The 23,632-nt window shown below is 41.7% G+C and overlaps 1 protein-coding gene across 1 annotated transcript in view; it reads left to right on the top strand.

Moving 5' to 3' along the window:
• Positions 1–299: 299 nt before the first annotated feature.
• Positions 300–23,632, top strand: part of LOC134207195 (tyramine beta-hydroxylase) — an 84,275-nt gene continuing 60,942 nt past the window's right edge. Inside the window, exon 1 of the mRNA XM_062682920.1 lies at positions 300–827. Coding sequence (XP_062538904.1) covers positions 698–827 — 130 coding nt within the window. The 5' untranslated portion in view covers positions 300–697. The remainder of the gene's footprint in view (positions 828–23,632) is intronic.

The raw sequence follows: 23,632 nt of genomic DNA, 5'->3' as shown, positions 1-23,632 counted from the left end.
ATAATCCCCAATGAGCATCGTTGTCGCCGTTGCCGATTCGTAAAGCCGCTGGAAACCCTACCCTCGAATACCGGAAGCACATCGCCATGCCATCGCATCCTTCCGTTAGTCCGTGTCGGTGGGTATATCGACACCGAAAGACAACCACTTGCTGGCATGGGGTGTTCCACAGTGCGACACACCGGTCGGTCTACCGGCCACTTCGGAGTGTGATAAGCACGGGTGCGGAAAAAGAGCAGAAAGAATTTTTGCGAATAAATTAGATCGAAAAGTGTGATACTCCTTCAGTTTGCCGGTAACCGTAGAACCGAGCGGAACAACCTACAGCAGTGCATCTTCGTATCTATTCTTGTTCCGAGTCGGGCGAATAAAGCGCGCGCAACAAAGTGTGCTCGACTTCCGTTGCCGCGTGCAGCATGGCTTGCTTCGCCGATGCTGATGCAGCCTCCGTTGCAGTTGTTCGATGAGTTCACGGCCGCGAGCACAGCAGCAAGCCGGCTGAGGAATAAGGAACGAGCTTCGTTGACAGGTCGCGCTCTAAACCCAGGACTCAAGAACGTGTCAAGAACGTGACGTGAGATATGTTACATATAAAATAGACGAATACTGGAGAGCGAGTGCGGAATAGACAGGGAAAAAAACCTGAAGCAAAATTCATAATTCATGAATTAATTAGAAGAAAGTTCTTAGAGTGAACATGACTTTTATCAAGTGGCAACAGCAGCGGCAGGCGGAGCGGAAGATGTGGCATCCCACGTGGATAGTGCTAACAGGAGCGGTACTTCTCATTGTCACCGGTGTCACCCACCAGAGTGTATCATGTTTCAGTGAGTTTGCCAAACAAATTGCCAATGCGGTGTTATACCTAGCCTACTATTAGCACCTTGCTTCTGTTATTTTGTATCCAATTCATAGGCGCATAAATAAAGGGTGTGACTATGTTTAGGTTAGTAGAACCATTGGGCGCCGAAATCTATACACTTAAGCAGTCGGAAATTTGCATAACTTTTCAGATACTATTCATAGGAACAGGTTCAGCGTTCATCATTGTACATTGTGATGTGGGGCACTTCTATGTAATAGCTGTTAATCATGAAAATTGAATAATGGACAAAAAATTGATTAATTTGTGTATAAAACTGGAAAGTTGAATAACAGAATATTTCAATTCATTTTTTATTTTTACAAATGGAAATTTTAGCGTTTCGGACCCGTTCTTTAGTTATTCAAATTGAATCACAACAAAAGACATAAGAACATCCAAACGCACCTTCATAATTTATGTTCGGTTGACAACTGTTATAAGCATACCTCCATAATACATACGCAACAAAACATTTTTTTTTTAATTCTGATTTAATTCAAATGAGGAATAAAGTGTGTACGGAATCAAATTGCACCACTTTGAACTACTCGCCAAAAATTAGTCTATCAACCGATTGTCGTGAAATTTTCAGGGACTGAAATACAATATAGAAGCTTTGCAATCTATCCCAACAAAAAAATTAACTAATTTTATTGTCGCAGTCGATTATTTAACTTAATTAAAGTCAACTTTCCCAAAGAAACCATATTTTTGACGCTTCTAACTATTACAAAAATCGAAAACAAAAAATCAAAAAAGTGCTGTAGTGTGAACCGGCCTGAACAATGAGATTGATGCTCTCTCATGCTGACAAATATCAGTCCAAAATTAGATTTCAGCGCTTTTCTTGTTTTTTTGATTTTGGTTGTTTACTATAGAAGCGACAAAACAGAAAGTTTTTTGAAAAGTTTACCTGTATTAGTCGGATAAACGAAAATGTTAACGTTGGAGTTAGAAACCAATACGAAATGTTGACGCGAAAGGCCAAATTAACATTTTATGTTCCGTAATAATCAATTTTAGAGGCTTCCGAAGCTCGTGTTTTCATTCCAGACCAGTATCTTTCAATCTGCTGCAATTCTGGTGATATCGGGGTCAAAGGCAAAAAATTGGATTACTAACATCTTTTTATAAGATGTGGAATATGGAGGTGAATGCGCAAGATTTATTTTCACACGTCCTGTTCCTTCGGCTGTATTTTCGAAACTACTGGAAGTTTCTTAATGAAATTCACGCAGTGTGAATAACACATGCTGAAGCCGTCTTTCACAAAATTTCGTTGTAATCAGCCCAGTAGGTGAAATGTTATCGACTTTTGAAAGTGGTGCAATTTGATTCCGTACACCCTTTAGAAACATGTTTAAAAGATTTGTGTTTCTCGGGAAGGTCTATGAGTTCCTCTTGACATCTCGACAGTTTGAAGACATCTTCCTATTAAGGAGTTCATTATGTGTCTCGTCTAGCAATTTTTTCCAAAATCCTCCCAGCCAGGAGATTCGTATGAAATTCTACCAAAAACAACTTCAAGTTTTCCATTTCCAAGCAATTTTCTTAAAATAAAAAAAACTCTAAAAAATATTGTAAATTACTTTAACTTTGCACAAAAAAATCCCATGATTTTGCACAGGAAATATTTTTAAATTTTCACGGGATCAATTTTTTTTAGAATAGTTCTTTCAGTTGGAATTGAAAGGTTTTTTAAGAATCCAAAGGAATTTCCAGTTGAAATTCGAAGGTTTATGGGAATCCTCTGGAAATTGAATCATAAAAAACGAACAGTGGGTAATGTCTGTGATATAACAGCTAAGTGGACGCAGGACTTGACTTTACCATGCCTTTAAGATACATAATATGTCCAAATTTCTCACATCAACTATTTTGGATAAATAATCGGCGTTGCATACCATTCCTTGGCAAATTCTGCTCATCAAACCAACAAAGAAATCAAATCTACCTCGAACAAGAATCATCAAAAAATTCAGGAGGTATCTGTCCGGTCACGAAATATTAGCCTCGACAGTGGCAACCTTCCCACTGAAGGACTGCCTGAAATAAACTACAAGTTGGCTCAGCAGGGGATGTAGACTGTATCTCAGCCCTTCCACTGAAGAGCCTTCTAAACCGTGCGATAGCGACTGAAGGAGAACATTATTTTTAACTCTTAGAGCCTTGAAAAAGGCTGTTTGCTTCGGCTAAGTGCAAAAAGTAAGAAAACGATCTTTTCAAATAGCCACGAATTTCTAGTGATGGTATAAAAAAGACTGAATGCTCTGCGAGCGAATGCACTTTTCTTTTATACCTTATTTTGAATCTTCTCTGCTTCCCAATTGGTGGGCCAATCAGCTAGTGTCTTGTATCCCGCTTCTTTGCCAGCCAAAGCGTCATCATCATCAACGCGTTCGAGAAGGGCTTCTTCTTTTTTACGCTTGTTGCTCGCTGCTGGCGTCTATTTCCTAACGGGACTTTTCGCTAGATACAGGCCAATAAGCCGGGCAAGCGAGCTTAGAATTGCAGTTCAGGTGGGAAGTACGTGTTCTTTTCTGAGACAACATTGTTAGTAGTAGAAGGAAGGAAACACCCGGACATGGGATTTCGGGTGATAAAATTAGAATTGGTAACATGGGACGATCATTCAGTCACGTTCGCTTTGTGTGCGGTCAGTATCAAAGTATAAGCATTATCTACATATTTTTTTTATCAATGCCAAAAAATTCAACATTTGATGAAAAATCGATTGATAGTTTTTTAATGTTTGAGCTGTTATCGGTGTTTTTTAATCCAAATATGACATCTTATGAATCTTTAAAGGCATGGTCAAGCGAAGTCCTTCGTTCACTTCGCGGTTCAGAAAAATTATCCACTGTTAGTTTTGACGCTGTTTATGAAAATCACGCATAAAATTGTATCTCTAGAATATTGGATTTGGCACCCAAGTACAATTTCTATCCCGAAGGGTATTGAAAGCATTGATATTGATCTCTATTATTGGCTGTCTGAAGAACCGTTTGTTTTTTGGACATACATGCTGCATTATGTGGCTTTCCTTCAGCCTGTCTCGGCTCAGCACCGATGCCGGCCGGTCTCGGCTCGCCTCTGCTGCTGCTGCCGGTATCTGCTCAGCATTTGCTGCTTTGTCGGGTCTGTAGGGTGGACTGCTGATGTACTGGCTAGGTTCCGGCTGATGATGGTCGCTTCGATGGTGTCGAGCCGAAAAAGCGGTCGGTGCAGACTTCATTCCCTGCTAAAAGGTGTGAGTGCTGTTCAATCGATGATGCGGTTGCTCCGCTTGTCCCGGTCAGAATGGAAGGAAAAAATCGCGTTGCGCTATTTTATGGCTTCTCGGCAGACCCAGCGGCTGCTCATTCGCTGGTGTCTGCACCAATCAGAACGTGGTAATGGAATGATGCAAGAATTATGCGGTACCCATATTTATAGGTTCCCTTGATCTCAATATTTTTCATTGAAAACAGTTTCATGCCTATTGAAACAAGTTTTTGGGGTCGTATGAGACATGGTCTGGGCAGGCGTACTTGAAATCTGTCGATTGAGGGCTTACCGCAGAAATTCGTCTACTGAGACGAACGCTATAACCGTTAAAAATCTTTCAACACAGCGTAACGCGGTCGATTTGAATATTTTGAAATGACACCCGGTATGGTAAAGAGAGACGTAAGTCCTACGTCAAAAATATCTTGTTTTGTTGTTATTCAATTATTTGTCCTATTGATGGTAAGCTTTCCATATATTTCCATATACCATATTTTTGAAGTCTATTTGAAAAATTTAAACCAATTAAATGAAAAAAAAATCAGAAGTAAGTAAGCAAGGTATAAATAACAGAATTAAGTATTCTTGAATTATTTTCTCCTGCTCGGGTATGCACATTCGGAAGACCAAAGATATATAAAATACTTAACTTAATAACAGTTATTCAATCACGAGGAGCTTCACTGACACTTCGTTAAAAAAATACACAAATAATATATTATCGAATAATAATATTATCTGCTATAATCAAAAAGTTAGCTAGCGAAAATGCTATATTCTATTTATTCGGCAGAAATAAACTTGGTTCAGACTTCGATCCATTTTTTGTATATTCTAATATTTGATCCATATTTGTTCCTACGAAGTTTGGTCACAACGCTATAAATTGGACATTTAGAATGTGTTTTTGACCCACTTATTTAATAATGGGGAAGGGCTGTTTGGCTGAAAGTCTTTTGACTATAGTCATTTGGCCAAAAGCCATAATATTGCAAAAGCCACTAGTTCGGAAGTTGTTTGGCCGAATACGGTTTGCTCCATTAGGCCGAAACCCATCTGCCCGAAAACCATAATTTGGCCGAAAATCTCCTTGTCCTTCAGACGAACTGGTCATATGGCCGAAAAATTCATTTGGCCGAAAATGGCTTTTGGCAGAAACGGTCATTTGGAAGAATGAACCATTTGGCCAAAATGATATGTGGCCGAAATGGTCGCAAGGTCTAGAAATAACGGCAGATGTAATGGCAGTAAGAGCCCTTTGTCCGCAAGTGTGATTTGGCCGAACGGGTCAAAGGGCCACAAATTTAGTTTTGTCAAACAATAGTGAATGTGAAAAGATTGTAGTGATTATTGATAATTGAGAATTGAGGAGTCAAACAAACTTCAAGTACGAAGTGAAAAGTAACAAATTAGGAGTGAGCGAGAAGGCGTTCCACTTCTCACTGTGAAAGTGAGAAGTGAGAAAAAAGAGTGAAAAGTAAGAAGCGTCTTTCTTCTTACTGCTCACTCCTCATTTCTTACTGCTCACTTTTTACAATGAGAAGTGAGAGATATGACGTAGGCTCCTCTTAAGCCTAGCAGTAAGACGCGCGACTACAAAGCAAAACCATGCTGAGAGTGGCTGGGTTCGATTTCCGATGCCAGTGGTGGATGGATGGTAAGATGGTAATTGGTTGAGAAACCACAAATGTAATAACTTGTGAAGTGCCTAATGAACACTAAGCTGCTAGGCAGAAATGTCCCAATAAGGGGATGTAATGCCAGCAAAGAAGAAGACGTCTCACTCTTCATTTCTCATCTATCTCTTTTTGTAGTTAAAACGAAGTGAGAAGTGGGAAATGAGGTGTGAGAAACAATTGATGGTTATAAGTGAGGCGTTTTCCTATTTTTCTTTTCTCATTTCTTTCTTCTCACTTCCCAGTTATCAATTATTACACACAATGACATTTTAGGCCATATGACCATATGACGTTCGGCCAATCGGCATTTCACGATAAATGACCTATTCGACTAAACGACGAGTGAGCTTGTTTGTACATGATTTATATTGGACGCAGAACGATCGTGCGACCAAAGAAGTGCTTGATTATGCTTTGTGTGAGTGAGTAAATGAATTAGAAAGTAAAACCTCAGTGCTTGTCTTCTATCTTCTATCTATATATATAAAAACCAATCTATGTATGTATGTTCGCTAACTACTTCTGAACCACTTGGCCGATTTCAACCAAATTTGGTACAGACATTCTCTATCCTCAGAGGAAGTTAACAAAGGGTGGGATGGTCATGTAGAAAAGGGGAGGGGTGGTGGGAGGGGTTTTGTTCAGAAAACGAACAATTCTGTGTAACTTTCAACTCCCAGGACCGATTTCAACCAAATTTTGTACACATATTCACTACGAGGAGGTAATCATATGGGAGGATTTGGGAAAGGGGAGGGGTCTGGAGGAGGGTTTTGTTTAGAAAACGGGCAATTCAAAGTAAATCATGAACCCCTGTACCGATTTCAACCAAATTTGGTACACACATTCTACATCATAAGGAAAAGATAACAAAGGGATGGGATGGTCATTGGAAAAAGGGGAGGGTATAGGGGAGGTGTTGTCTTTGGAAAACGAGCAACTCAGTGTAACTCCAACCCCCAGGACCGATTTCAATCAAATTTTGTACACATATTCACTATGAGGAGCCGATCGTACGGGAGGGAAATTTGGATAAGGGGTAGGGGTCTGAAGGAGGGTATTGTTCAGAAAACGGGCAATTTAGTGTAACTTCTGAACCCTGTACCGATTTCAACCAAATTTGGTACACATTTTCTATCCCTAGGAGAAGATAACAAAGGGGGTGAAATGGCCGTTGAGAAAAGAGGAAGGGTAAAGGAAAGCGGTTGTCTTTAGAAAACGGGCAATTCAGTGTAACTCCTGACCCCCAGGACCAATTCTAAGCAGATTAAATGATTAAATCATTCAACTCTATGATTAAAGATTATGATTAATGAATTATAATTTTTTGAAAATGATGACTGATAATGATTAATGATTAAATTCATTTTTGACAATAATTAACGATTATGAATAATAGATGAAAAAAACCGTTGGATTATGATTAACGATTACCGATCGTGATTAAATGTTGACACACTATGTGTATGGTTAATGATTAACGATCGATATGATTAATGATTGATGATTATGAATGATCAAATTGCATAGTGATCCATAATCGAGTAACCTTTATTCCAAACTAGCTTTATGTACCCGGCCTTGCTCAGGTTGCCAGTTTAATTCGCAGTTTTTTCACCATCGGAATTGGAATAGGTCAAAAGGATAATTGTGTTTTCTTATTGATATTTCATCATTTGATTAAAAGAAGGTAGATTACATTTGAAAACATTGACTGATTTTGAAAATGGGATCAAACCCAAAATCGCTTTATTCCGGGCAAACGTCTATTTCTAAAGAAGGAAAAACATACACCGATGCCTTATTCCGGAAAAACGTCTATTTTTAAAGAAATGATCACATTTACCGTCCAGAAGGAAACACTTTAATCATTGCTTTTCTCTGGGCAAACCATGATTTCGATGAAGTGTTGAGTTGATCGATCCCTGTCATCTTCGCCTTCTTAAGAAAAAGAATGTTTGTTCCAAATTTGGTTGAAATCGGGCAAGGGGTACAGAAGTTATGCTGGAACATTGGATCATTGCATACCTTGCTTTTATTTATTATATTAATCTTGAATCATTATCATATAATTATCATACCTTTTAAAATTTGGAATAAAGGTTACTCGATTATGGATCACTATGCAATTTGATCATTCATGATCATCAATCATTAATCATATCGATCGTTAATCATTAACCATACACATAGTGTGTCAACATTTAATCACGATCGGTAATCGTTAATCATAATAAAACGGTTTTTTTAATTATTCATAATAGTTAATTATTGTCAAAAATGAATTTAATCATTAATCATTATCAGTCATCATTTTCAAAAAATTATAATTCATTAATCATAATCTTTAATCATAGAGTTGAATGATTTAATCATTTAATCTGCTTAGAATTGGTCCTGGGGGTCAGGAGTTACACTGAATTTCGTTACAGAAAAGTTACAGAAAATTTCTAAAGACAACCGCTTTCCCTTTACCCTTCCTCTTTTCTCAACGGCCATTTCACCCCCTTTGTTATCTTCTCCTAGGGATAGAAAATGTGTGTACCAAATTTGGTTGAAATCGGTACAGGGGTTCAGAAGTTACACTGAACTGCCCGTTTTCTGAGCAATACCCCTCCCTTCAGATCCCTCCCCCTTTCCAAATTTCCTCCTGTACGATCGGCTCCTCATAGTGAATATGTGTACAAAATTTGATTGAAATCGGTCCTGGGGTTGGGAGTTACACTGAGTTGCTCGTTTTCCAAAGACAACACCTCCCCTATACCCTCCCTTTTTCCAATGACCATCCCATCCCCTTTGTTATCTTTTCCTTATGATGTAGAATGTGTACCAAATTTGGTTGAAATCGGTACAGGGGTTCATGATTTACTTTGAATTGCCTGTTTTCTAAACAAAACCCCTCCCTCCAGACCCTCCCCTTTCCCAAATCCCTCCCATATGATTACCTCCTCGTAGTGAATATGTGTACAAAATTTGGTTGAAATCGGTCCTGGGAGTTGAAAGTTACACAGAATTGTTCGTTTTCTGAACAAAACCCTCCCACCACCCTCCCCTTTTCTACAGGTCCATCCCACCCCTTTGTTAACTTCCTCTGAGGATAGAGAATGTCTGTACAAAATTTGGTTGAAATCGGTCCTGGGAGTTGAAAGTTACACAGAATTGTTCGTTTTCTGAACAAAACCCCTCCCACCACCCTCCCCTTTTCTACATGACCATCCCACCCCTTTGTTAACTTCCTCTGAGGATAGAGAATGTCTGTACCAAATTTGGTTGAAATCGGCCAAGTGGTTCAGAAGTAGTTAGCGAACATACATACATAGATTGGTTTTTATATATATAGATTTTAAAAGGTATGATAATTATATGATAATGATTCAAGATTAATAAATAAAAGCAAGGTATGCAATGATCCAATGTTCCAGCATAACTTCTGTACCCCTTGCCCGATTTCAACCAAATTTGGAACAAACATTCTTTTTCTTAAGAAGGCGAAGATGACAGGGATCGATCAACTCAACACTTCATCGAAATCATGGTTTGCCCAGAGAAAAGCAATGATTAAAGTGTTTCCTTCTGGACGGTAAATGTGATCATTTCTTTAAAATAGACGTTTTTCCGGAATAAAGGCATCGGTGTATGTTTTTCCTTCTTTAGAAATAGACGTTTGCCCGGAATAAAGCGATTTTGGGTTTGATCCCATTTTCAAAATCAGTCAATGTTTTCAAATGTAATCTACCTTCTTTTAATCAAATGATGAAATATCAATAAGAAAACACAATTATCCTTTTGACCTATTCCAATTCCGATGGTGAAAAAACTGCGAATTAAACTGGCAACTCTGAGCAAGGCCGGGTACATAAAGCTAGTTTACTCATATTTTATATTGGACGCAGAACGATTACGCGAATAAAGAAGTGTTTGGGTCTGCTTTGTGCGGGAGAGCAATTTATTTAGAAAGTAAGTGCGTGTCTCTCGTGTTTTGTATTTCACGTCGAACTATCGCGCGATCAAATAAGTGTGACGATGAGTAAATTAATTCGACATAACTTCGTACATTATAATTATTTAGTGGCTTACCAAGGCGACTTCCTTTGGATTACCTTCTCATCTAATCAACTATTCCATTCCCGTGGCGCTCATGGAGATGCAGAGGGTTCTTCGGTCTCTTTGTAGCCATGAGTGTCGAACTAATTTCCCTCTTATAATCCTTAACTGATTGTGAGGACGTCGCCAGCGTCGTTATTGGTTGAATTAATGAAACTCCATAACATGTCCAGTGATAACAGTTTTCTAATCCCATAAAAGCTATTCAATTAGTAAGCTGTGCATATTTGTTGTTTTTTTCCCAATCACGACTAGCAACTACGAAGTGTACAGTCAATCAAGCTAAGCTAAGCTAAACTAAACGACCTGTTCAACCAAACGACATATTCAGCCTGTTCGGCAAAATGACCGGTTCGACCGGATGACGCTTTCGGCCAAATGACATTTTCGGCCCAACCGTTTACGGCCTAATAACCATTTCGGAACCGACCAGATTTCTGTTCAGAACCACGCGCAGATACTCTTTACAATACCAAACGGACTGTGTTTAAAATTTCGAACGAATCCTGTTAAGTGTCCCGAACGAATTCTTTTCCGAATCTCAAACAGATTATGTTGCCAATACTAAACGGATTTTGTTTAGCAATCCAGACGGGTTCACAAGGTTGGTTTTAGTGGATTATAATCTTTAGCGTCGGTTTCGTAGTTATGGACAAGCAGATGAAGCGAGTGATGCGGTGGAAATTCATTAGCGAACGAATCTGTGTGTTGAGGATACGGGGCAAATTCTTCAATTACAGCCTAATCAACGTTTACGCACCGACAAACGATAAAGCCTATGGAGAGTGCCCAAAGCATGACGTGAAAATTGTTATCGGAGACGCTAACGCTCAGGACTTTTTCCGTCCCATAATCGGTAGGGAGAGCCTTCACTCCGCTACCAATGACAACGGCCTATGGCTAGTAAATTTTGCTGCTGCCAGAGGGATGGCCATCAGTAGCACCTACTTTGCACGAAATAACATCCAAAAGTACATCTGGAGACACCCAAATGGTGAAACATGCAACCAGATAGACCATGTTCTACTGGATGGGCGCCATTTCTCGGATGTTATCGATGTGCGGACATTCAGAGGTCCGAACATTGACTCTGATCACTACCTCGTTGTCAGTAAAATTCGATCACGGTTGTCAACTGTATCGAACGAAAAATCACAGCGAACGATGCGTTACAATATCCAGCGATTGTCGGCGTAAGGAGTATCGGCTGAGTACCGCCAGAAGCTCGACGAACGGATAAGTGCAATTAACGTTAGCGACAGCATCAACGATCTATGGGAGTCGATCCATGGAGCGGTGAGCACAACAGCACAAGTGGTAGGCACTGCTCAGAGGCGAATCAGAACGGGTTGGTTCGATGTGGAGTGTCAGAGAGTGACAGACGAGAAGAACGTTGCCAGAAGACGGATGTTGGTGTCGGGTACCCGATCGAATAGAGATCGGTACAAGGAAGCAAACGAACGAACGATCGAACCCACCGCAGGAAGAAGAAAGAGTACGAAGAACAGGTTATTAGTGAGGCGCAGGAAAAAATGGAGCAGAACGATATGCGGAGGTTTTATGAGTCTGCCAATGGCGTGCGAAGAAAGACAGCTCCATCTCCCGTCATGTGCAACGACCAACAAGGGAATTTGCTGACAGATAAAACTGAAGTGGCTGCCGGGTGGAAGCAGCACTTCGAGACTTTGATGAATGGAGGAAGTGACGGTGCATCGGTGAACAGAATAAATATTAGCGACGATGGACAAGCTGTGGAGTCACCTACACTAGATGAGGTTAAAAAAGCTGTTAAAGAGCTGAAAAACAATAAGGCTGCGGGGAAGGACCAGCTCCCGGCTGAACTTCTCAAACACGGCAGTGAGCTGCTTTATGTAGTTCTACACCATATTATGTCGAAAATATGGGAAGACGAGGAAATGCCTGCTAGCTGGTTGGACGGCCTCATTTGCCCTCTATTTAAGAAAGGGCACAGACTGAAGTTCGCCAATTATCGAGGACCCTCCTTAATTCGGCGTACAAAATTATGTCCCGTATTCTGCTCAACAGATTGAGACCGCTTGAAGAGTCCTTCGTCGGTGAATACCAAGCAGGTTTTCGTGAGGGCCGATCAACGACGGATCAAATGTTTACCCTAAAACAAATCCTTGATAAATTCCGGGAGTACAACTTGCAGACACATCATCTGTTTATCACATTTTAAGGCGGCGTACGATTCAGTGAAACGGAATGAATTATGGCAAATTATGCTTGAACATGGTTTTCCGGCAAAACTGATACGGCTGATTCGTATAACGTTGGACGGATCGAAATCAAGTGTAAGGGTTGCGGATGAAATATCGACGTCGTTTGTTACCTTAGATGGATTAAAGCAGGGTGATGTACTCTCGAATCTACTGTTCAATATAGCGCTCGACGGAGCGATTAGGAGAGCTGGTGTGCAAAGAAGCAGTACCATTATCACAAAATCGCATATGCTCCTGGGATTTGCTGACGATATCGATATTATCGGAATTGATCGCCGTGCCATGGAAGAGGCTTTTGTGCCTTTTAAGAGGGAGACAGCGAGGATTGGACTCACGATCAATACCAGCAAAACGAAGTACATGGTCGCTGGCAATCAACGTGGGTTCATTAGTGGTGGTGGTAGCGACATGGTGCTGGATGGTGAAAAATTTGAAGTGGTAGAAGAATTTGTGTATCTTGGAACATTAGTGACGTGCGATAATGATGTTACCCGCGAGGTGAAAAGGCGTATTGCAGCTGCAAATAGGGCTTATTACGGACTTTGTAACCAGCTTAAGTTCCGTAGTCTGCAAACGAAAACAAAACTCGCGCTGTATACTACTCTGATTCTTCCGGTGGCTTTATACGGCCATGAGACATGGACGTTAAAGGAGACTGATCGGAGAGCTTTTTGCAGTTGAAGAGGACCTGAGGGCGCTCAATGTTCAGGGCGACTGGAAGCGATTGGCCCAGGATCGAGTCCAGTGGAGAAGGATGCTCCATTCGGTGTAGGTTCATCGAAGAGCTGTAGCCCATCAAGTATATAAGTATAATCTTTAGCGTCAATGAAATGCTGTGAAAGTTTATGTTACCCGAAAAATTAATTAATTCCAACCGTGTGAAAGCCTGGGTGTATGTTAGTAATCCAGTATGTATGCTCGATTCTGATAACCATAGTGACTCCTGTATTGAATGTCGAGCAATACTATAAAACTATTCAGCGAGCCTTATCCAAATTATGCCTTGTGTTTCTATTTTTACAACGCCGAAAACGGAGCCAACCACACTGAAATTTCACTAAACCGGGAAAAACTTACAACAACCGCCCCTGTCACCGTCAAGCCCAGCCCCCACTCAGCTCGGTGCAGGTTCCGCAGATATTTAAATTGATGGATGGCTTTTGGTTTAATTAATGGCTCAACACCCAGCTGCATTCTGCTGATGCTGATGCTCCGGTAGGATGCGGGGGTTGTTCCGGTTTTTGCGCCTTCGGTGTGTCATCAGAGCGAGCAGAAGCCTCGCGGGCCAGAAGCAATTCTTCTGAGCTCCTCGACTGCTGCTAATGATGTTGTTGCGCTGATGCGGATGACGTGCCTTCGGCAATTTTTCAAGCCTTTGCGACTCTCCCCGGCCCGGTGCGATAGTTGATGATACTACCGAGATTAATTTGTTTCGTGTCAGGATGAAAATTTTCTCCAGGATTGGTTCTAAAAGTTGATATGCATACCGTTGGACCGATGAAGCTGAACGTACCGGGGAGTATAATTAAGTTTGGGCGGGTTAAAGTTTGTAATTATGGTGATTCAAGCTGAAAATCGTGAACATCGGAGAGCATCCGCTATATCGCCGGCGTGCGGATGTGTGTCTGTGGGAAAAACGTAATGCTAACGAAGCAAACACGTGTAAGCCCACGATAAGCCGACGGACGGAAAAGTGCAGTGGATGTTAGTTCTTGGTAGAACCGGCTGCAAATGACACTATGGGGAAATTCGTACGAGTATGTGGGCTAAATAATGGCACGTTAATGCTACCATCTTATGCCGTATAAGGTGATGATATGAAACTAAGCTGAACTAGAATATAAAGTGCTGGACACTTCTGATTCGAAGCAGTAATAAATAATATTAGCACGACACATGAACATTGTTTTTTTTTGCATTTATCAGTACAATGAGTTTGCTGGAAATCTGGTCCATTACTTTTCATGGTATTTTTACAACATAGAATTACTTTCCCCCACTGCATTTGCGGATTAAAGTGCGGAATATTGACGATAGATTAAAAAGAGAAAGTTTTGGCCAATGTAAGGTGGTGGTGTTTGGTCCTGCCTGGTTGTTTACTGCTCCCCAGAGATAAGCATCGCTATTCCCGTTTATTCGCTGGTGGCATCGTCCGGTCCCACAGGTAGCAAAGTGTGTGTTTACATTTTCGGTTGATTAATTCTGGTGTGTCAATGTGTCATGTACGACAGCTCAGGGAGTAATCCGATGAGGTTGAAGATGCAGAACTACGGCAGTAAATCGATCAATGGAATTGTACGATACTGATATTTTCAATATTGGTTGTTTACTTTACTTCACTCACTGAAGTTGTAGGAGTTACTAATTTACGGTTAGAGCAAGCCAAGAGAATAGTTTAAGATAAAAAACGATTCGTACGGATGTGACAATAAGTTCTATTTTATCCTTTCAAAGTATCAGGATTTATCAAAATGGTATGAACTCGTATATCCTACAGGTAAAGTTTTTGAAAGCTGTAAAATTTCTTTGTAGAATTTATCAACAAAAGGTGTATAGCCGCCAGACATTCTAAATACTCACGCTCCTCTAATGTGGACGTGTACAATACACATGTGGAAGTATTGGCTTGATAAATGAATTGCGAGTGATTTGACTATGCGTCCAATTTGGGAATCTCGAGCTCGTTCAGTAGCCGCTAGGTTGCGAAGGCCGACGGAGGTCCTTCGTAGCTTAGTTGGTTAAAGCACCAGTCTAGCGTAATGTAGGGTCATGGGTTCGAGTCCCATCGAAGGGAAAGTGGTTACCTCCAATACATTTTCCAAATCAATACCTTCCACATAACGTACATATTCACATATGAGTTTTCATAACATTGTAAATTAACGTCCAAGTCGGGTGGTTTAATCCCCGGAAATAGGCAATTACCTTTGATTGAAACAAAAGGTTGTTTCTCTGATACTGCTGGCATGGAGCCATAAGTTTCCCTTGTATCTGAAAGAATGAAGCAGACACCATTGTGTGTTCCGTGTTATTTAGCCTCCTAACCAACTGCTATTCATACTTCCCAAGCAACGAACAACCTCATGGAAGCTAGGGTAACCGACCCCGGTGGGAACCTTCTTCGTATGCTGACAGAGAATTGGACGGAGATTTGCTCCTCTGCGGAGGTGCGGCCAAGAGGAAGCCTCCAATGCTCAATCCAATCGTCCTGGACATGCCTATTGCAAGTTCTACAAAAACAAGAGCCATCGCACGTCGAGCAGGACATGCCTGGTTAGGACGAAAGAGGTCGAAATCTAGCACATCTGGGTTGACCAGGACATTCCCTATATTCAAGTCTGGGGAGAACTGGAACTCGTACCGCCCGAGCCAGGTTTTTTTTTCTTTTGCAACCAAACGTGGAACTTATCAGCAAGAATCAACAGATTGTCTTCAAGAAGACCACCAAAGGACTGCAAGAGGAAAACAAGGAGAAAGAAAAACAAATGAAGAATCTTGTCAAGCAGCAGCAGTAAGAAAACCTCGGAAGCCGTTTCGAGGATCTGATCCGCAAAATTGCACAAATACATAGTGAATAAACTTCTAGCCAACTTAGATACTAAAGACCAGATCGTCAGTGAATTGCGAAACGCGGTAAAGCCCACCGACCCACAGAAAAAAACAGAGGAACACGAGCCAAGCCAACAAGCAAGCAAAAGCAACCAACATGACTGTACGACACTACCCATAATTCCATTACCCTGAATGCCACTACTCCGAATTCATTTTTGGAAAGGAAGGCAAAAACTTAATTTTTGTTACCCGTCTACAGAGATACTACATAATGGAATTATCAATTTATGACTTTGATATTATGTATCGGCCATCTGCTCAAATGGAAAACGCAGATTTCTGCTCTCGTTTCCCATTGCCCCAAAAAATCTCCAAAGAACTATCACGTGATTATATCAAGAACATAAATATCACTGCCGAGTTACCGTTGGGCTGGATGAAAATTGCAATTAAGACCAAAAGAGACGACTTTCTTCAAAAGTTTTTGACTTTTATGCATAATGGTTGGTCTAAGAGGTTGGAAAAAAGTTTTCAAGATGTTTACTCGCATCACCAGGAACTTGAATTGTTGACTGGATGTTTGTTATACCAAGACCGTGTTGTAATACCCACTGTTTTACACACTACCGTATTGAAATTGCTCCACAGAAATCATTCTGGCATTCACAAAATTAAACAGCTTGCCCGTAGAACGGTTTATTGGTGTGGTATTAACAGTGACATTGAATGTTTCGTCAGGAGCTGTAATGTTTGTAACCAGATGGCCGTAGTACCAAAGAAACCATTGAACACAAGTTGGATTCCTACAAATCAACATGCTGATTTCTTCTACTTTGAACAGAAAATTTTCCTTCTCGTGGTCGATAATTATCCAAAATGGCTTGAGGTTGATTTAATGAGAAACGGAACTGATGCAAAAAAAGTAAAAACCAAATTTATAAACTTGTTTTCGAGGTTTGGATTGCCTGATGTCATTGTGACCGACGGTGGTCCTCCGTTTAATTCAAGATACCTCATAGATTTCTGGGAAAAACAGGGCATCAATGTTATGTAAAGTCCACCATATCACCCTTCTAGTAATTGGCAAGCTGAGAGAATGGTTCGGGTAGTGAAGGAGGTTTTGAAAAAGTTTTTGCTTGATCCACAAATGAGACAGCTGGACATTGAAGATCAAATATCTTGTTTTTTGTTCAATTATCGCAACACTTGTTCAGATGATTCAAGTTTCCCCTCTGAAAAACTGTTTAAATTCAAACCAAAAACGATACAATAAACCTTCCACTTCACAACTCAACGTTTCATTCAAACATAGGTTTTTAATCAATGAACGCCATCCATTCTCCAATACATTAATTTCTAGGAGTTAGTATCGGGTATCGCTTACTGCGTACGTCACTGTAGAGATGGATGCTTACCGAGCTTACCGAACGGCGGCTGGCCGCATACGAGCTTACAGAGCGGCGGTATTGATCGTGGTTGCAGGCGGCTAGTACGGTGGTCTACGATAACTGGGAAGCTTTAGCTGAGAGGGTTCGGGTCGTTCGGGTCGACACGTACCACCGTCCAGGGTGTCACTCGTTTTGTCGACACGTGTAGGTTGGGCCTGCTGACCAAGGTGGGCTCGCGGCCGGACTTCTAGCCCTAGAGTGGGACCTTCGTTTGAAGGTTTACCTTCAAACGAATTTTAGGAGTTAACATTGGTACATTTCTTTTTATGTTTCATACCTTTTAGTTTACTGCAATTCACGCAGTGTTGAGCAGTCTTGGTTAGGTTTTCTCGTACCACCTTCTCACAGACTCTAGTCAATTCTTTCCTGAAACTAACTCTAAATTAGCTTCTCGTCTTTCCCTGATCATTTCATACTAACCACGACTACTTTTTATCACCAACTCGCTCAACCTTTGCACTAAACTCTAACTTCTCTATGCTAAACCACTGTTCGGGTTTGGATGCTCACTACTTAGTTTTCCTGACACGTTTTCACTGCTTCGTGGTCGGAATGATATCTGATTACGCAGATGGAATATTCTGGCTATACACATATATTGCCTTTAATTCTACACCCGAGTACCTACATCGGTTGATTTCGCCTTCGGAAACCTTTTTCCGGTGGCCTAAACATGAATGTCATGCATGATTTTGACAGCTCCCTTTGGTGCTCTAGTCGACACGAAAGTCCTTGATTGCTAACGCTTAGTATTTTTTTAAAGAATGTATGATAAGGGTAGGTTGTGGATAAGTATATCTTTTTGTTTTGTAACCTCGTTACAAACGTAGGGTAAATTGCCCAATAGTGGACCCTCCAGCCATGTTTGCATTATTACAGCACAATGTGATGAAATTCCATCGGGAGAACCTACCTTACACTCCTATGATTTGACTACATGCATTGGAAATGCTATGGAAAGTAAAATTAGATGATTTTTTTTCAATTCTATGAAAAATAAACACGAGAGTGTCCATTATAGGAATATTTTGGGGGTTTCATAATAGGAAAGAAGAACGTCCCGAAACGGAACATAAAAATCAAATGAAGTGTCGACCAGTGGCGTAGCCAGGAGGGTGGTTTTGGGTATAAAACCCTCCCCAAAGACAAAATTTTCGGAAGAAATTTTTTTTTTCAAGAAAAAAAATGTTCAGAAACCCCCTTCCCCCCCCGCCAAATTTTCTGGCTACGCCACTGGTGTCGACTATAGGAAAGCAATTTCCTGTTATGGACCCCCAGGGGGTCTACTATAGGGCGAATTCAGTCAGACTTTAATATGTTAATTTCAACGAATAACGTCGAGTATATGAGCGTTTTATGTATGTATCGTAAAGAGGAGATGCAAAGCTTGATAGATATCACGCAAAATTAATATTTTGAAAGTTGTCACTCCTTATGCCATGAAGAACAAAATTTCGCCACTAGGGGATCCACTATTGGACATTTTACCCTATATCAAACGCCAAAGTAATTTGATTTTTATGCCACACTGGTATCAATTTATATTATTTACCTTTACCTAGATAATACTTTCCAGTTTTTCGAGGTTTTCTATCCTTCGCAACATATTTTCATCCATACTAAGTTGTGTGTAATCCGTCTCTTGAAAAAAGCGTCTGTCTTGCTTCAGATTCGTTGGAAGACTACATCCATCGACTGGCAGAGGTTTTTCCTTAGAGTCCTAGTTTGATTATTATTTCAAGGGTTTCTATGTTCATTTTCTTAAGAAAACATAGATATATTTTATTATTATTAGTTTACATCTAAACAGATAACACTGAAACAACGATTTGACGCCACAAAATACACGGTTCGAGGTCGCATCTCTCCATCCTCAAACGTGCCCCACGCTCACCAAGTCGTTTTGCACCTGGTCTGCCCACATCGTTCGCTGCGCTCCACGCCGTTTCGTACCCGCCGGATCGGAAGCAAACACCATCTTTTCAGTGTTGCTGTCCGGCATTCTTGCAACATGCCCTACCCATCGTACCCTTCCGGCTTTAGCTACCTTCTGGATACTGGGTTCGCTGATCAGGGTGAGCTTGTGGTTTATTCTTCGCCACCACACACTGTCTTTTGAAATCTGCACACAGTTTTGCACACCATCCACCATTGCTTTCATCAGTCTCGTAAGCTTCCCAGGGAAGCTGTTCTCGTCCACAATTTTCCATAGCTCTACGCGGTCTATACTGTCGTATGCCGCCCTGAAATTAATGAACAGATGGTGCATTGGGACCTGGTATTCACGGCATTTTTCAAGGATTTGCCGTACAGGTGGGGGCTGGTTGGCTTCCATCGTCCGCTGAACTGACGTAGTCATCTCCTCCGCTGCCTTGACTGGTACAAATCTCCCAAATTGAGGTGAACGTGCCCCTGGAGCCGACGTTCTGATCCTTGCACATTTCGGCTCGCGGCACGAAGCCTTTGCGGGATACGTTGAGCTTCTGATAGAACTTGCGTGTTGAGAACGGCACAGCTCTTCCATCTCCTCACACTCCACTTCTTCCAGGCGGCGTTTCTTTTACTGAAAAAGGCGGGTCTTCTGTCTCCGCTTCAATCTATAATGTTCCACGTTCTGCCGGGTACCTTGCTGCAGCGCGACCGCCCGAGCTGCGTCCTTCTCCTCCAGAATCTGTCTGCACTCTTCGTCGAACCAATCATTCCGTCGACTTCGTCCTACATACCCGACGTTGTTCTCCGCGGCGTCGTTAATGGCTGCTTTGACTGTATTCCAGCAGTCCTCAAAAGGGGCCCCATCGAGCTCACCCTCTTCCGGCAGCGCTGTCTGGAGATGCTGCGCGTATGCAGTGGCGACATCAGGTTGCTTCAGTCGCTCAAGCTCGTACCGCGGCGGTCGGTGGTCGGCGGTACTAAACATTGTTGAAGACGGATAGTTTTGGGCGCAGTTTAATCATCTCCATATAGTGGTCAGATATGTCCTGACGTCGATAATGTCGGAGAAGTGCCGTCCATCAACCAGAACCTGGTCGATTTGTGATTCTGTCTGCAGTGGTGATCTCCAGGTGTACCGATACGGAAGGCTGTGTTGGAAGTAGGTGCTGCGAATGGCCATATTCTTGGAGGCGGCGAAAACAATTCAAGACAAAATTTTCAATACGACTTATCTGCTTTTGTAAACAAAGATTCAAACGACGATTTGACGAATCTGGTAGCTCTCCCAAGCAAACCAACAACACCAATAGGTAGGTGAAGGTTTCTGCTACCTGTTTATGGTGTTGGTTTGCGTGGGTGAGCTATCAGATTCGTCAAATCGTCGTTTGAATCTTTGTTTACAAAAGCAGATAAGTCCTTTTAAAAATTTTGTCTTGAATTAGTCGTAGGCCGTTTTCGTTCTTCAGACGGTGAGCGCTGAACTTCCCAATAGTCGGTTCAAACTCCTCATCTTGGCCAACCTGAGCGTTCAAATCTCTTATGATGATTTTGACGTCGTGGCTTGGGCAGCTGTCGTACTTACGTTCCAGCTGCGCGTAGAATGCGTCATTATCATCATCAGTGCCTCCGGAGTGTGGGCTATGGACGTTGATTATGCTGAAGTTGAAGAACCGGCCTTTGATCCTCAACCTGCACATTCTTTCATTGATCGGCCACCACCCGATCACGCGCCTTTGCATATCGCCCATCACTATGAAAGATATTCACAGCTCGTGTATGTTGCCGCAGCTCTGCTAGTTGGTATGATTACCTCTAAGCATTCGTACCATTGATCCCTTCCAACAAACCTCCTGCAGCGCTACGATGCCGAATCCTCGGTCCTTGAGCACATCGGCGAGCATACGTGTGCTCCCGATAAAGTTGAGAGATTTGCAGTTCCACGAACCGAGTTTCCAATCGCTAGTCCCTTTTCGTCGCAGTGGTCTTCGCCGATGGTTCCGGTCCGTCCTCTCTTATTGATTGTCCGTTGCTTATGTTTTTTTAAGGCTGGCTTGCAGGGCCTCACACCAAACCCCCTAAATTTCCGGAGGACCATTCCTCCTTATTCCCGGTGGACCATAGTGCACAGTTTCATTTAGAGTCCCTCACAGGCACTCGGACGATGATCAGCCGCCCCTAACATGGAGAACAGACGCTGTTGAGAGCCGATTCTGACATGGAGAACAGACGCTCAGTAAGATTTGCACCTCCGGAGAGGAGAAACCCCCCCCCCCCTTACCTGTCAGCATACGACCATAGTTCCCACCGGGGTTGGTTACCCGATTTTCCCTATGGTTGCTCGTATCCCGGCCAGCACCACGGGGAGGTAGGGATAGGAGTAGCTGGGTAAGAGGCTAAGGACCGCGATATGGGGTCTATTGTAGTCCTTCAGGTACGCGAAGTACCAATGGTACGCTTTACCCAGCATTTGCCGTGCCGAACCTATTGCCTACATTTTTCTGGCGCTTGCTTTGTTCGCGAGTACTGGCAGAACAAAGATATTAACGCATTTGCCCAAAAGTACACGCGGCGCTCCCCACAGGAAACGACGCACCGCGCTTTTTGCTGCCCGTATACTCGATTCTTATGGGGAGATAACATTGCGGCGTTTCCTAAGGTGCGGTTGTTCCTTTCGAATGTGGAACGCCGCGTGAAATCTTGTGCAAATGCGCTTTTGGAAACATTACAACAGCCGCGCGGTGTATCGTTTTGACAGCACCCTACAATAAAAAGCAGAACAATATTTTGTTCACGAGTTAAAATCACGAAGGCGAGTATATGTGGTTACTTCGAATACAATGGATAATTTCCCCTTAAGATGAACACAAATCACAATAACATGTGTTCTTGCTCGAACAACCGTGATAAACATGTTCCGAGGTTGTTTTATGAATCTATGCAAATTACCGTGGATCCCCGGTAATATGACCGTTTTAAATCTGAACACTTTTTAATTTGAACCCCATTCATTGAACATCGTTCAAATTACAAATGTTTCAAACGTCATTTAGCACGTGGAATCGAGAAAAGAAAAATGGTACATCGTGAAACGGAACGCAGAATCAAAACAAACCAGCAAAGAGAGTAGCCAGAATCTATTTTTCTGATGCAAATAAATTATCGGGGGTCGACGGTAATCCGAATGACTCACGAAGCTCCACGAACATTTTGCGGGGTTCGTTTTATCGTTTTCACAGATTTCCACCACTGCCACCAATGCAAAAAATAATGGTGAACGCATGGTTGTTTGTTTTGTCTTAATGAATTGAAAAATTATATGAGTGATTCCATGAGAGAGGCTATTTTTCCCCGTGGGTGCCGTATGCACTGTTTCCCCTACAAAATAACGGTGTGAGGCCACGAACTCAGTATTCTGGACGTGGTAAATAGTGGATGCAATAGGCACGGCATATTGCAAGAATGCCGAACATCAATGCTGTAAAAAGTGGTACTCGCTTAGAGGAAGAGGCTCCAAAACGGTCCCCCGATGCAAAACGCCTTTTGTGGTTTCCCTCATATTTACTATCATTAATATGTCCGTAACAAAACTAGATCTAAAATTATGTAGGATAGGCGAAGAAAGTTTCAAAATAGTGCATGGGAAGGTCGGAAAAACCGAAAATTTCCACATTTTGAAGAAACATCTAACATTTTGGCGAGGCAAAACGCCCTAGTGGCAATAACCTACAAAGTACTTGCGTCTCCACGGACTATCCATACTAGAATGCTGATTCGCCGACGCGTGGTACTTTGTTCCCTAGGAGCCGCCAGCTGAAAGGCGTTTTGCCTCATGAGTTTTCCAGCAACAAAATATCACCACTTTTTTGAAATGTGAATATTATCAATATGATTGAGATTTTTGACAATTTTTGAATGGCATCAACTAGCTATCTTGTTTAACTGATGCATAATATAAAAATACCCATGAATAGCGTTACAAATACGACAATAGAGCAGTGTTTGCTTAGCTAGGGCATATTGCCCCCCCTTCCCCTACATGTAGTGGTCGTGAGATGAGTATCGTGAAGTGAAACTGTTGATTCGACGTCGAGTACTACGCAAAAAGATCAGATTTGACTGAAACTATGTGCTGAGACTCTCTGCATTCGAGGAACACAACGGTTATGGTTAGTTTCGCAGGCCTTGATTTAGAGTTCATGAACATCATGTACTTGCACTTAAAAAAGATTCAAATGTCTCCAAATGTTTTTCGTTCCTAATTAAAGTCAAAGTTCAACATAACTATTTTAGAACCCATCAAAACCATCTCCCTGCTATTTGCAATGACTGATCTCGTTGATTACCCAAACTAACTTTAGTTGATTACACATTTTATGCACTGCAATTATGATCTAATTATTAACTGAAATCGTGTCTAGTAATTCAGCCATTGATCTATAAGCGAAATCGAATCTCTTAAATATATCATAACAAAAGTTAAGTAATTTGATTTATCTCGATAGACAACTCGTAAAACCTCGAGTGAAACAACTCACGTGTGTT

This window comes from Armigeres subalbatus, chromosome 1 (assembly GCF_024139115.2).
Source record: "Armigeres subalbatus isolate Guangzhou_Male chromosome 1, GZ_Asu_2, whole genome shotgun sequence".
Taxonomy (NCBI): domain Eukaryota; kingdom Metazoa; phylum Arthropoda; class Insecta; order Diptera; family Culicidae; genus Armigeres; species Armigeres subalbatus.
The sequence above is the reverse complement of the archived record's forward strand: the minus strand, read 5'-3'. Positions and strand labels throughout refer to the sequence as shown.